General features: G+C 38.9%; 1 protein-coding gene and 1 pseudogene across 1 annotated transcript; one reads left to right on the top strand and one right to left on the bottom strand.

Moving 5' to 3' along the window:
- Positions 1-504: 504 nt before the first annotated feature.
- On the bottom strand, positions 505-1,455 carry LOC129678932 (olfactory receptor 6K3-like). The gene has a single exon (XM_055609879.1). The coding sequence runs from the start codon at positions 1,453-1,455 to the stop codon at positions 505-507; it is 951 nt and encodes a 316-aa protein (XP_055465854.1).
- Positions 1,456-2,041: 586 nt separating this feature from the next.
- LOC129678716 (olfactory receptor 6K6-like) lies at positions 2,042-12,060 on the top strand (annotated as a pseudogene).
- The last annotated feature ends 990 nt before the right edge of the window (positions 12,061-13,050 follow it).

Below are 13,050 nucleotides of genomic sequence, written 5' to 3'. Positions count from 1 at the left end.
CAAATAGTGACTATGTACCATATAATCATGGCATTTTATCACTGACTTCCTATGGGGAGTATGACAACTGTCTCTGAACAAATATCAGGGAATCATGCTCCTTTCTTAAGTCCAAATCCTCTTAGGTAAATGGATTTTGTTAACATTTTATATATGACTGTACAAGTAAACAATCAATTCTAGGGATAGAGTGAGAGAGTATACAAAGGAACCGTTTAGATGTGTCAATTATAAATACTGTTATTCATAAGATGATGATCCTTGACTGACTTGGGAAAGATGGTACTGCACTATTTGTTATTTCAAAATAAGATTCTGGGTAGTTCAAGGATGCAAAACACTTCTACTGTTGGGACAAATAATATTCGTTATGTTAGAAAACTGAAAAGAAATACAACCAAGACCATGATAAAAACTTTCACAGTATCCTCAGAAATGGATTATTTGTTTTAGAAACATATGCAAAGGATGAAATATCCTTGAACAGGCATGGGTAAACTCACATTAGCTCCCAGAGACAGTGAATATCTTTTGAGAACAGAAGAGTTTCTTAATGGCATCTTTCATATCTTTGTTCCTCAGGCTATAAATTATAGGATTGAAAAACGGGGCAAGGACTGCAAACATTAGTGCAATGATCTTTTCCAGTAGAGGCTGGAAGGTGACAGAGAAGCGCAGGTACATGAGAGCCACACTGCCAAAAAACAGCAAGAAGATGGTGATGTGGGATGTGCATGTGGAGAACGCCTTCTGACGGCTCTCGCCAGATGGAATCTTGAGGATCACGGTGATGATTCTCAAATAGGAAAGGGTAATGACAGAGACACAGGTCAGGATGGACATAGCATGGATTACATCTTCAACCAGAATCATAGATGTGTCTCTATACGCTAAGAGAAGCACAGGTTCGAAGTCACAGAAGAGTTGGTGGATCTGATTGGGGCCACAGAAGGGCAGAGTTGATATCCACACAATCTCTGGGAGGAGCATGAGGAAGCCAAGCGTGAAAGAGCCTGTGGAAAGCCGTGTGCAGAGGTTCGGAGTCATAATGATTGCATAGCGGAGAGGGTTGCAGATGGCCACGTACCTGTTGATGGCCATCACTGTAAGGCCTAAGCTCTCCGTGACTCCAAAGGAATGGAAAAAATACATCTGCACGAGGCAGCCGATGAAGGAGATGGTTTTATCTTTGCTGACCAGGTTGTAGAGCATTTTGGGAATGGTCACTGTGGTGTAGCAAATCTCCAGGAAGGAAAAGATGCTGATGAAACTGTACATGGGGTTGTGCAGACGCACATCCAGCTGCACAGCCAGGAAGATCATGGAGTCCCCAACAACGATGAACATGTAGACACAGAGCAGAAGGATGAAGAGCAAAAGGCCACCACTCTCAAGCTGAGGGAAATTGGAAAAATAAAATTCTGTCACCTTTGTTTGATTATTCTTCTTATCCATATTTTCTGCGGATTATTGGCGGGCTAAAGGAATAAATAAATCAGAACTCAAGCAAAAGGACAATTAGAAAAAAAATTAACCATCTAAACAGTCTCAATATTAAGTCAATTAAATAAAATATATGATGAGTTGCTTAGAAAATTATGAAGTAATGTTGTCAAATTTACAAAAGTTTTAGTAAGTATATTGAGTTGTTGGATTTTATTTTTTAAGAAATAGCTATCAGTGGACTGGGGGAGGTGCATGGAAGGAGAAGAGGGAGGGAGGGCAGGATTGGAAGGGGACAAGAGAGCGGGCTACAGCTGGGTACAAAGTGAATAAATTGTAATAATAAAAATAATAAATAAAACAAAAAAAGAAATAGCTTCCTGTTTAGAAATACAAGTTTGTATATGCTATTTTCTAGCAATTTGGCAACTTTTATTAAAGGGCAATAATTTAGAAACTGTCTTTCACTGCATATTCTAAGGGAAAATAATTTATAAAATTGTTTACAGAAACAATCAGTATGATATTAATCTTCTTAGTAATCTTGAAACACTTAAATAACTAGACATCTTTTGAGAAGGAATATTGAGGACAGAAAATGAATGTTAATAAAACGAACAACTGTGCTTCAACAGGAGAGCATTTTAAAGTGAACATTAAAATGTTCTGCATTTTAAAGAATGCAGAACAGGTATAGTTTTCCTTAGGTCAAAATCTTTGTTAACTTCTCAGTAAAAAGAATAAGTCAAATATTATACTGGGCACAACTTACTCTGAAATACCACTGCTTATAATCAACTCTGTGTGGAATGAAGTCTAGTCATTACTCCAAAGAAGGATTTTTAATAGTATTAAATACCTGACCCAAATATTATATTGTGAGTGTCACTGAGTAATATCTGAAAGGCTGTAACCAACAATCCATATCCAAAGACAGGTTTAGCCGAAGCGTCAGGTGGTCTCACCTGTATCCTCACAAACAGGAATCAATTAGCATGCCATAGAGTTTCTCAAAGTTAATACTGTTGACAATTTTGGTCACACAACTGATGAATAAGGATGGCCTCCTATACAATGTAGGATGTTTGCAACACCATTTAGCAACCTACTGGGTGTCAAGAGCTCAAACCATTCCTAGTTATAACAACCAAAACTGCTGTGCTTGCAGGGAAGTAAACATGAACATTCACTCTAATAATAACCTTTGGTGTTATATACATTGATCAAAAACTGATAATTGAATAAGAGCACACCTGGGGCTTTGCTTTAAAGAGTGCAATAATATGAGGGCCCATGGTTCATTCATCCCTCTGCCACTTTCTGAGGGGGGATTTCATCACCTACCTTCAACAGAAAGTTACCTTTTTTGACTTGTGAGAGTTTTGTTACACATTGTCTTTGACAAAAAAAAAAAAATCATTCTACTAATCTAAAGCTAGAGAACAATGAGCCTCTATGAACAGATTTAATGGCATTTTTATGACCATTTGCTAAAATATTATGCATGAGAGAAGTTGAATATGTTGAATATGTCTTTGTCATATTCAACTTCTTGACAGTGAGGAATCTGAAGACTGGTCCTAGAAAAAGAGAAAACTATTAATATCTACCCCAAAGAGTCAGTCATCTGGGAACTGACTTTAGATACAATACACACATTCTTTTGAAACCACACGGCAAGCATTTACACACAAAGGAAAGTTAGCCTGGTATGCATGAACTGCAGATTTTGCTTGCTTTCTAGAGATCCTGTAGAACAATATATCTGCAATTAAACATAAAAAATATGAGGCACAAATTCTCCTTAGTATTTTTTATGAAAACTTTTATTTTAAATATTAATACTCACAAAAAATTATGACTTGTTTCTTTTTTAAATTTTATTTTATTAATTATACTTTATTCACTTTGTATCCCCCCATAAGCCCCTACCTCCTCCCCTCCCAGTCCCACCCTCCTTCCCCCTTCTTCATGCCTGCCCCTCTCCAAGTCCACTGATAGGGGAGGTCCTCCTCTCCTTCCTTCTGATCTTAGTCTATCAGATCTCATCAGGACTGGCTGCACTGTCATCTTCTGTGGCCTGGTAAGGCTGCCCCCCCTCAGGGGGAGGTGATCAAAGAGCAGGCCAATCAGATTATGTCAGAGGCAGTCCCTCTTCCCATTACTATGTAACCCACTTGGACACTAAACTGCCATGGGCTACATCTGTGCAGGGGTTCTAGGTGTAGCCATTCTAATATCTGATAAAATTGTTTCTTTTCTTATGCTGCTACCCAGATGCATTGGTTTCAAATATGTGTTAGTCCAACTCAATCACTCAGATACTAAGGTAAAATCTTAAATGCAAACATGTGGGTTTGCTAAAACAAACAAACAAACAAACAAAAACTTTACAGGTGAGGAATGTTTAAAAGTCTGAATACTTACTTTTTTAACTGATTAATTTAATTTTATCTATTACAATTATTCACTTTGTATCCCTGCGGCAACTTCCTCCCTCATCTCACAATCCCTCCCACCCTCCCTCTTCTCTGCCTATGCCCTTTCCCTAGTCCCCTGATAAGGGAGGACCTCTACCCCTTCTCTAGGACCCTAGCTTATCAGGAGTTATCAAGACTGGCTGCATCATCTTCCTCTGTGGCCTAGAAAGACTGCATCCATCAGGAAGAGGTGATCAAAGAGCCTGCCACTGAGTTCATGTCAGAGATAGTCCCTGTTCCCCTTACTAGGAGAACCCACTTGGATACTGAGCTGCCATGGGCTACATCTGCGCAGGGGTTCTAGATTATATCCATGTATGGTCCTTGGTTGGAGAATCAGTCTCAAAAAAGACCCCTGTTCCCAGATATATTTGGTCCTTATGGTGCTCCTGTCCTCTCCAGGTCTTATTAATTCCCCCTTTCTTATGATTCCCTGCACTCTGACCAAGGTTTGGTCATGAGTCTCAGCATCTGCTTTGATACACTGCTAGGTAGAATCTTTTAGAGGCCCTCTATGGCCCTGTCCTGTTTCTTGTTTTTTCCTACTTCCAAGATCAACAATCAATAAATGGGACCTCATGAAACTTAAAAGCTTCTGTAAAGCAAAAAGATAGCCTACAGTCTGGGAAAGGATCTTCACCAACCCTATATCTGACAGAGGACTAATATCCAGCATATATAAAGAACTAAAGTAGTTACAAAGCATCAAATCAAGTAATCCAATTAAAAATGGGGTAGTAGCTAAAGAGAGAATTCTCTGTGGAGGACAATAGAATGAGAGAGAAACAAAGAAATGCTCAATGTTCTTAGCCATCAGGGAGATGGAAATCAAAATGACCCTGAGATTTCACATTACACCCATCAGAATGGCTAACATCAAAAACTCAAGTGACAAGACATGCTGGAGAGGTTGTGGACAAAGGGGAACCCTTTTCCATTGCTGGTGGGAATGCAAACCTATACAACCACTTTGGAAATCAATCTGGCATTTTCTCAGACAGTTAGGAATAGTGCTTCCTCAAGATCCAGCTATACCATTCCTAGGCATATATACAAAATATGCTCAAGTATACAACAAGGACATTTGTTCAACCATGTTTGTAGCAGCTTTATTTGTAATAGCCAGAAGCTGGAAATAACCCAGGTGTCCTTCAATGGAGGAATAGATACAGAAATTGTGGTACATTTACACAATTAACTACTCCTCAGCAATTAAAAACAAGGAAATCATGACATTTGCCGGCAAATCGTGGGATCTAGAAAAGATCATCTTGAATGAGGTATCCCAGAAGCAAAAAGACACATAGGATATATACTTACTTATAAGTGGATACTAGACCTAAAAGATAGGATACACATACTAAAAATCTGTACACCTAAAGAAGCTAAACAAGAAGGAGGACCCGGGGTAAGATGATCAAACCTCACTTAGAAAGACAAATGGAAAAGCTTACTTTTTTTAAAAAATTTTTACTAATTACACTTTATTCATTTTGTATCCCCCCATAAGCCCCTCCCTCCTCCCCTGCCGATCCCACCCCCCTCCCCTTTCTGCATGCATGCCCCTCCCCAAGTCCACTAATAAGGGAGGTTCTCCTCTTCTTTCTGATCTTAGTCTATCAGTTCTCATCAGAAGTGGCTGCATTGTCAGGGTTCTAGGTTATCTCCACGGATAGTCCTTGGTTGGAGTATGAGTCTCTGGGAAGTTCCCTGTGTTCAAATTTTCTTACTTTTAAGCTTCAAAAATAATGTGAATACATGCAATATTCTTAAAACAATTTCAGTATCTGCATCTTTTTTCATTCACAGTCTGGTACGCTTTACTAGTATGGCATGACATAATACATGTTTAATTGTACAATGAGTCAAATTACTCTGTCAATAGCACACTTCACAATCATAAAATTGAAACCTGAAAAAAGGAAAAAGGAAGACTATACCAAAAAAGATTCCTCTATTTCTTGTGGAAAGGAACAACCAGAAACTCAAGTAGTAAGATGTAATAATTGTTCAGGGGTTTTGTTATTCCAAGGTGTCTTCCCTGACTCTGCTATATAACATATAGGCATCCCAGATTATAATTGAACTCAGGATTTAGTATCAATGAAAAATATCATAGATTTAATGGCACAGAGAAAATTCCATAGATCAATTCTCCACAGATTTTTTTTTCAGTTAAAGAGAACACTGACCTGCCAAAAAACTCACTCCTGAGCTATAGCCCTCCTACCTCATGTGTTTGCATGATCTCAACAATGACTGCAGGTCTTTTCATGTTATACCCACCTCTTCAAGAATCACTCTCCCCAGATATCTCAGTTTGTTTGAAGCCCAACAAGTAGGAAGGTTATAATCACAACACTAGATTTCTTGGGGATAAACACTGCAGAAAGGTTTTAGTTTGACACTTCGGACCCAGTGCCTAGGGAAAAGCTACTCATACCCCAAGTGCCTAATTAGGGTTCTCTCATTGCTACACTTCTTTTTCACACAGAATCCACATGTATGGTAAGCTAGGATTTTAAGTCATGCTAGATAGTAGAAGAAAGACAATACTTTTTTTTTTTTCTATATGAGGTATGAAAGAATTGTTTCTGTTCCCTGGTGTCAGGCTGAGTCAGGAGATGAACTAGGAAGAAAAGAAGTGAACCAGTCCATGGTTCAAAGTATAAGTTCCCTTCTGCAGTAGCCATTTTAACAGCTGTGAGCACAGCATATTACATGTAATAAATTCAACTTCAGTAGAACTTTTTAGAAATATCCTGAAGACCACCAGGCTATTAGCTATAATGGAAGGAGCAAGGTTCTCCCTGAGATTTGTCACATTTTAGTGACCACAAAGATTTCTCCAGGTATTAATTGAGAAAAAGATTCAGAAATATTTTCTTCTACATAAAAGGGGCATTGAAAAGCACATATGAGTAAGCATATAGAAAGATTGGGCAAGTTCCTCATGTAATAGGTAGAATATACAAGAAGAGAAATATGTCTACTTTTTTTTTATTCCTTTATACATTCATAAAACTGAAATTGGACCTAATATTTTCTTACAGGAGGAAATGGCAGAGGAAAAACAAATGAATAACACATTAATTTTTTCCTCTCTTATGAAAAATGTCTATACAAAAAGAATGAAACATTAAATGGAACAGTGGCAGCAGGCAGTGTGTGTTAAAAACATCCTGCATTTTTATTCATAAATTAGTTCTACATGCAAATTAGTAGGCATTAGAAAAAAGTTTACAGTTTCCTTCCTTTATGCTAGGAAAAAAATTAGTTTAATGGCTACTTAAGTCTGCCTCCTGCCTTCAGAGGGATTAAGGGACTTCATACACATATTTTCAATTTGTTTTTAATCTGTTTTTTGACATAACATTTTATTGATTATTTGGGAATTTTGCATAATACACCCTGATCACAGTCATGCCCCACCACTAAAATCAAGAACAAGACAAGGCTGTCCAGTATCTTCATGCCTATTCAAAATAGTATTTGAAATCTTAGCTAGAACAATAAGACAATTGATGGTGATCAAGGGGATACAAATTGGAAAGAAAGAAATCAAAGTACCTTTATTTGCAGATCACATGATAGTACATAAAGCAATCCAAAAGATTCCACCAAGAAACTCCTACAGCAGATAAACACTTCAAACAAAGAAGCAAGATACAAAATTAACTCACAAAAATTAGTAGCCTTCCTGTATACAAATCACAAACATACTGAAGAATAAATCAGAGTAAAAACACCTTTAACAATAGCCTCAAATATACTGGGGTAATTTTAACCAAGCAAGTAAAAAACCTGTATGATAAAAACTTCAAGTCTTTTAAGAAAGAAATTGAAGATGATATCATAAGATAAAAAGGTTTCTGACCCTAATGTAGGATTAACATAATAAAAATGGCCATCTTACCAGAAAAAAAAAAATCTGTGAATTCAATGCAATCCCCATCAAAATTCAAACATAATTCTTGGCAGATATTGAAAGGTTGTTTCTCAGCTTCATATGTAAACACAAAAACCCCAGGATAGCTGAAACAATTCCGAACAATAAAAGAACCGTGGAAGGTCTCACCATTCACAATTTCAAGTTGCACTACAATGCTATGGTATTGGTATAAATACAGATATGTTGATCAATGGTTTGGAACTGAAAATCCAGACATAGGTATGAGCATCTGATTTTTTACAAAGTAGCCAGTAATACACACTGGGAAAGAAAGAGCATCTTCAACAAATGGTGCTTGTCAAACTGGATGTCTGCATGTAGTAGAATCCAAATAGATTCATCTTACCACTCTGCACATAATTCATCTCAAATGTATCAAAGATCTCAACTTAAATCCAAGTATACTGAACCTGATAAAAAGAAGCGGGAAATAACCTTAAACTCAATGGAGCAGGAGACACTCTGAAAAAAAAAAAACAACACAGTTATTGTAGGCAGTAAAATCAAGAATTAATAAATGGAACTTCATGAAACTGAAAAGCTTCTGTGAGTCAAAGGATACCATCAATCAGACAAAGCAGCAGCCTAAAGAATGGGATTTTTTTTTACCTACTTCACACTTGATAGAAGGTTAATATTAAAAATATATTTAAAAATCTTCAAATGCTAGTTAACCAAGAAAACAAATAACCCAATTAAAAATGGGACACATATCTAAACAGAGAATTCTTAAAAGTGGAAACCCAAATGACTGAGAAACACTTAAAGAAATGTTTGATTTCCTTAGCTATCAGGGAAATGCAAATCAAGACTACACTGTGATTCCATCTTAAACCTGTCAGAATGGCTAAGATCAACAACAGAAGTGACAGCTCATGCTAGTGAGGATGTGGAATAATGGTGCAATCATCCATTGAAGGTCAGAATGCAAATTTCTACAGCTACTATGAAAATCAGTATGATGGCTTCTCTGAAAGATGGGAATCAATCTACCACATGATCCAGCTATACCACTCTTTAACATTTACCCAAAGAACAATTCATCCCACTGCACACTTTTTCAACCATATTTATTGCTGTTTTATTCATAACAGTCAGAAATTAAAAGCCACCTAGATGTCACTCAATGGAAGAATGAATAAAGAAAATATGGGACATTTACATAATCACATACCACTCAGCTATTTAAAAATAATATAAAGTTATTTGTATTTTGGAAGGCTTTTCTAATCACCCTCTCTAACTCCCAAATAACCGAGGCAGAGACTTAAAAAATTTGTTAATAATCTTTAAGCACCATAACTGGGCAGATATCTGTTTATAGTAATCCTCTATGATAGTCTTGCTATTTTACAGCCATGTGGCTGGATTTACTTGATATATTAGTACAGTCTGGGATATTTCTGTTTCATCAGGTCATGTACTTTCTCTATTTCTACTTTCTTTTTCCTCTTCTCCCCTCATGGTACCTACCTGAGATCCCAAGACTAGGAATGGAAGCTTTGTCTACCTCTCTTCTGCCTAGCTGAAGGATGTCCAGCTCTTATCGTTTTCATTAGCCCATCAGAGATAATTGGGAGCAAAGTTTATACAACATTGATCAAGGGATGTGACAATATCCTCATCCCAACTGTAACCAAATCTTAGGGCCCAAAGTTCAGCATTTGAATACCCAGAGCATCAGACCAACCCCCAACAAAATGACATCATGAAATTTACAGGTAAATAAGCACTAGATTCCCACTATTTGTCTGCAAATTTCATGATTTCCTTGTTTTTAATAGCTGAGGTAACACAGAAGGAGTATATACACATGGTATATACTCACTCATAAGTGGACATTAGCCACATAATATAGGATAAACATTCTAAAATCTATACTCCTAAAGAAGCTAAATAACAAGGAAGACCCTAAGGAAGATACTCAATCCTCATTCAGAAGAACAAATGAGATAGACATCGGAAGCAGGAGAAGACAGGGAACAAGACAGGAGCCTACCACTGATGCCTCTGAAAGACTCTATTTATTGAGGTATCGAAGCAGAGGCTGAGACTCATAGCCAAACTTTGGGAAGAGTGCATGTAATCTTATGAAGGAAGGGGGAGACAGAAAGACCCAGAGGGGACAGGAACTCCAAAAGGAAACCAACAGAACCATAAAAACTGAGCCCTGGGTGCCCTGAAGAGATGATACCCCAACCAAGGACAATGTATGGAGAGGATGTAAAACTCCTGCTCAGATGTGGCCCATAGATTCAGTTTCCAAGTGGGGTCCCTAGTAAGGGGAGCAGGGACTTTCTCTGGCATGAACTCAGTGGCAGGCTCTCTGATCACCTGCTCCTGGTGGGTGCAGCCTTGTCAGGCCACAGAGGAAGACAATGCAACCAGTCCTATGGTCACCTCTTCCCCTATCAGTGAGTAGGGGAGGGGCACAGGGGGAAAAGAGGGAGGGAGAGAGGGATTGGGAAGAGATGAGATGAGGGAGGGGGGCCACAGCTGGGATACAAATTGAATAAAGTGTAATAAATGATAATAATAAAAAAATGAGCACTAGAAAAAATAAACATCATCCTGGTCAAGGTAATCTAGATTCAGAAAGGTAAATACGGTGTGTGTTTGCTTATATGTGGATATTAGCCACTAAGTAAATGATAAGCAAGTTACAAACTTTAGAAATAGTAAGATGAGGAATAAATGGAGGGACCGAGGGTAGCGCACATGGATCTCCCTGGCAGGGAGAAACAGAATAGATTTTATAGGCATAATAGGGGCTGGTGTACTGGACGGAAAGGATCAGGTGGGGACTGGGAAGGAATGCAGGGAGAGACAGCTTGAATTGACAGGCATTTGAGGGGTAGTGTGGAAACCTATTTCAGTAGAGACTTGCTAAAATATATGAAGTGAATCCTACTGAAGTTTCCAAATAATGGGGGGGGGGATGTTTGGGTTGGGCAGAATCACAACTGGCCACTTCTAGCCACCAAACAAAGCTTTAGATACCAGTACCAGGACTGGATTATATCCAATTGAGTTGTATCCAAAGGTATTTTATAGAAATCCCCAAACATCCCATGTGTTGCCAAGACAAGTGGTTGTTCTTTGCAAACTGACAGCAAAGCCCCATTCCTGAAGACAATCCACACAACTCATTGAACATGGAGAAGTTGAGCTGCTGCCTATATAGAACCTTCACCCTTACATTCTAGTGTCTAGTGTAAAGATGTACTCTTTCTGCTCTTGGGTATCACAGATGGCTGTGTTCTGACGGCAATGCTCATTGACAGTTATATAGCTATCTTCTATTCCCTCTATTACCTGACTATCATGACTTCCAAACTTTGTTTTTTCTTATAATTTTTATTTTTTATATTAATCAGAGGTTATTTACTTTGTATCCCAGCCGTAGCCTCCTCCATCATTCCCTTTCATCTCCACCCTCCCTCCCTCATCTCCTCCCTGCCACTTTCCAAGTCCACTGATAGGGGAGGTCCTCCTCCCCTTCCATCTGACCCTAGCTTATCAGGTATCTTCAGGGCAACATACTAAAATCTGTAACCTAAAGAAGATAAACAAGAAAGAGGACCCGGGGTAAGATGATCAATCCTCATTTAGAAAGACAAATGGGATGGACATTGGAAGTTGGACTTCCAAACTTTGAATCCAACCAACAGCTGGATCCTGCCTCTGTGGCTTCCATATTTCTAAGATTGTACAGGCATCACTCTGCCTTTCTGTGGCTCCAACCAGATCTATCAGATCTGTGATTTCAGCCCTGTGTTTAGTTTGTACTGTACAGATGCATCTCTAATGGTCATTGTAGATACCATCTATGCAGTAGAGATCCTGGCCTCCTTTCTTGTAGTTGCCCGGACTTATATTCAGATTGTTGTGGTAATTGTTTGGAGGCCCTCAGAAGAGTGATGGCATAAGATCCTTTCCATGTGTGTGGCCTTCTCTGCTCTGTTTCTCTCTCTCTGTTTCTCTCTCTCTCTCTCTCTCTCTCTCTCTCTCTCTCTCTCTCTGTGTGTGTGTGTGTGTCTGTCTGTCTGTCAGTCTTTCAAGTATTTGAGATCCTTGACCACTTACTCAGCCTTCTGGGACACAATAATTTCTGTTACTTTTGTTATCCTTGCTCCATTTCTCAATCTCATCACTTACTTTCTGAGAAATAAGGGAATGTTGTGAGGTGGCTTTTCCATCAGCAAACAGCAGGTAGGAGGGCTGGCAAGTAGATATGTATCTTTGAGAATAAAACCCTTTTTGAAGTTTAGAATCTCACTATTGCATTTTGTGCCCCTGACCTGATGATGTTCTTTTTCTGTTGTCAAAGATGCTTGTTCTTCTGCTGTAAAGAGGGATGATGAACTATGCTCCTAGGTCATTGGTGGCCGCTTGTTTACATAACACCTACCAGGCTCATGACAGCTGAAGCAGAATATGTGTGTTCTGCTTCAAGCACAGTTGATATAATCCTCTCACTTTACTAGTATGCTCCTGCCCTTTTCTTCTGTGATTCCATGTGCCAATGAGGCCAAAGATTAGGGCACAAGGGACATACTACACAAAATAGCTTTGAAAACTATTACTGTTTAGTCAGACTTTCCATCTTCTTCAGGATTTAGCCCAGTAAATTGGCCTGGCCTCCCCATCGATCTATATCTTCTTCCAAATTGTCATATCGAGTTCAAATTCCACCTCCAGTGCCTCAGCCAAGTCTGTCACCATTGCCCGCAACCAGTCCAGGCTTCCGCTAGAATTCTAATTATCCATACTCAAACACACAGGCATCTTTCACCAACCTTCCACCCCCAGCCAAATCATCTGCACACTCCAGTCTTGGATCAGGAAGCACACAAACTTCCTGTACATAAGCCTACTCTTGCCTGTCTACCTGACTTCATCTCATCTAAGCTTTTTTAAAAATTAATTTATTTTTTTAATTACAGTTTACTCATTTTGTATCCCCCTCCCTGGTCACCTACCAATCCCACTTTCACTCCCTCTTCTCCTCACATGACCCTTCCCAAGTCCACTGGTAGGGGAGGCTCCCCTCCCCTTCCATCTGACCCTAGCCTATCAGGTCTCATCAGGACTAGCTACATTGTCTTCCTCTGTGGCTGCTCCCCCCTTTTGGGGGAGGTGATCAAAGAGCCAGCCCCTAAGTTCAGGTCAGAG

This window comes from Psammomys obesus, unplaced genomic scaffold (genome assembly GCF_907164565.1).
Source record: "Psammomys obesus unplaced genomic scaffold, mPsaObe1.curated_primary_1811, whole genome shotgun sequence".
NCBI classification, from domain to species: Eukaryota; Metazoa; Chordata; class Mammalia; order Rodentia; family Muridae; genus Psammomys; species Psammomys obesus.
This window is presented reverse-complemented; position numbering and strand designations above follow the sequence as displayed.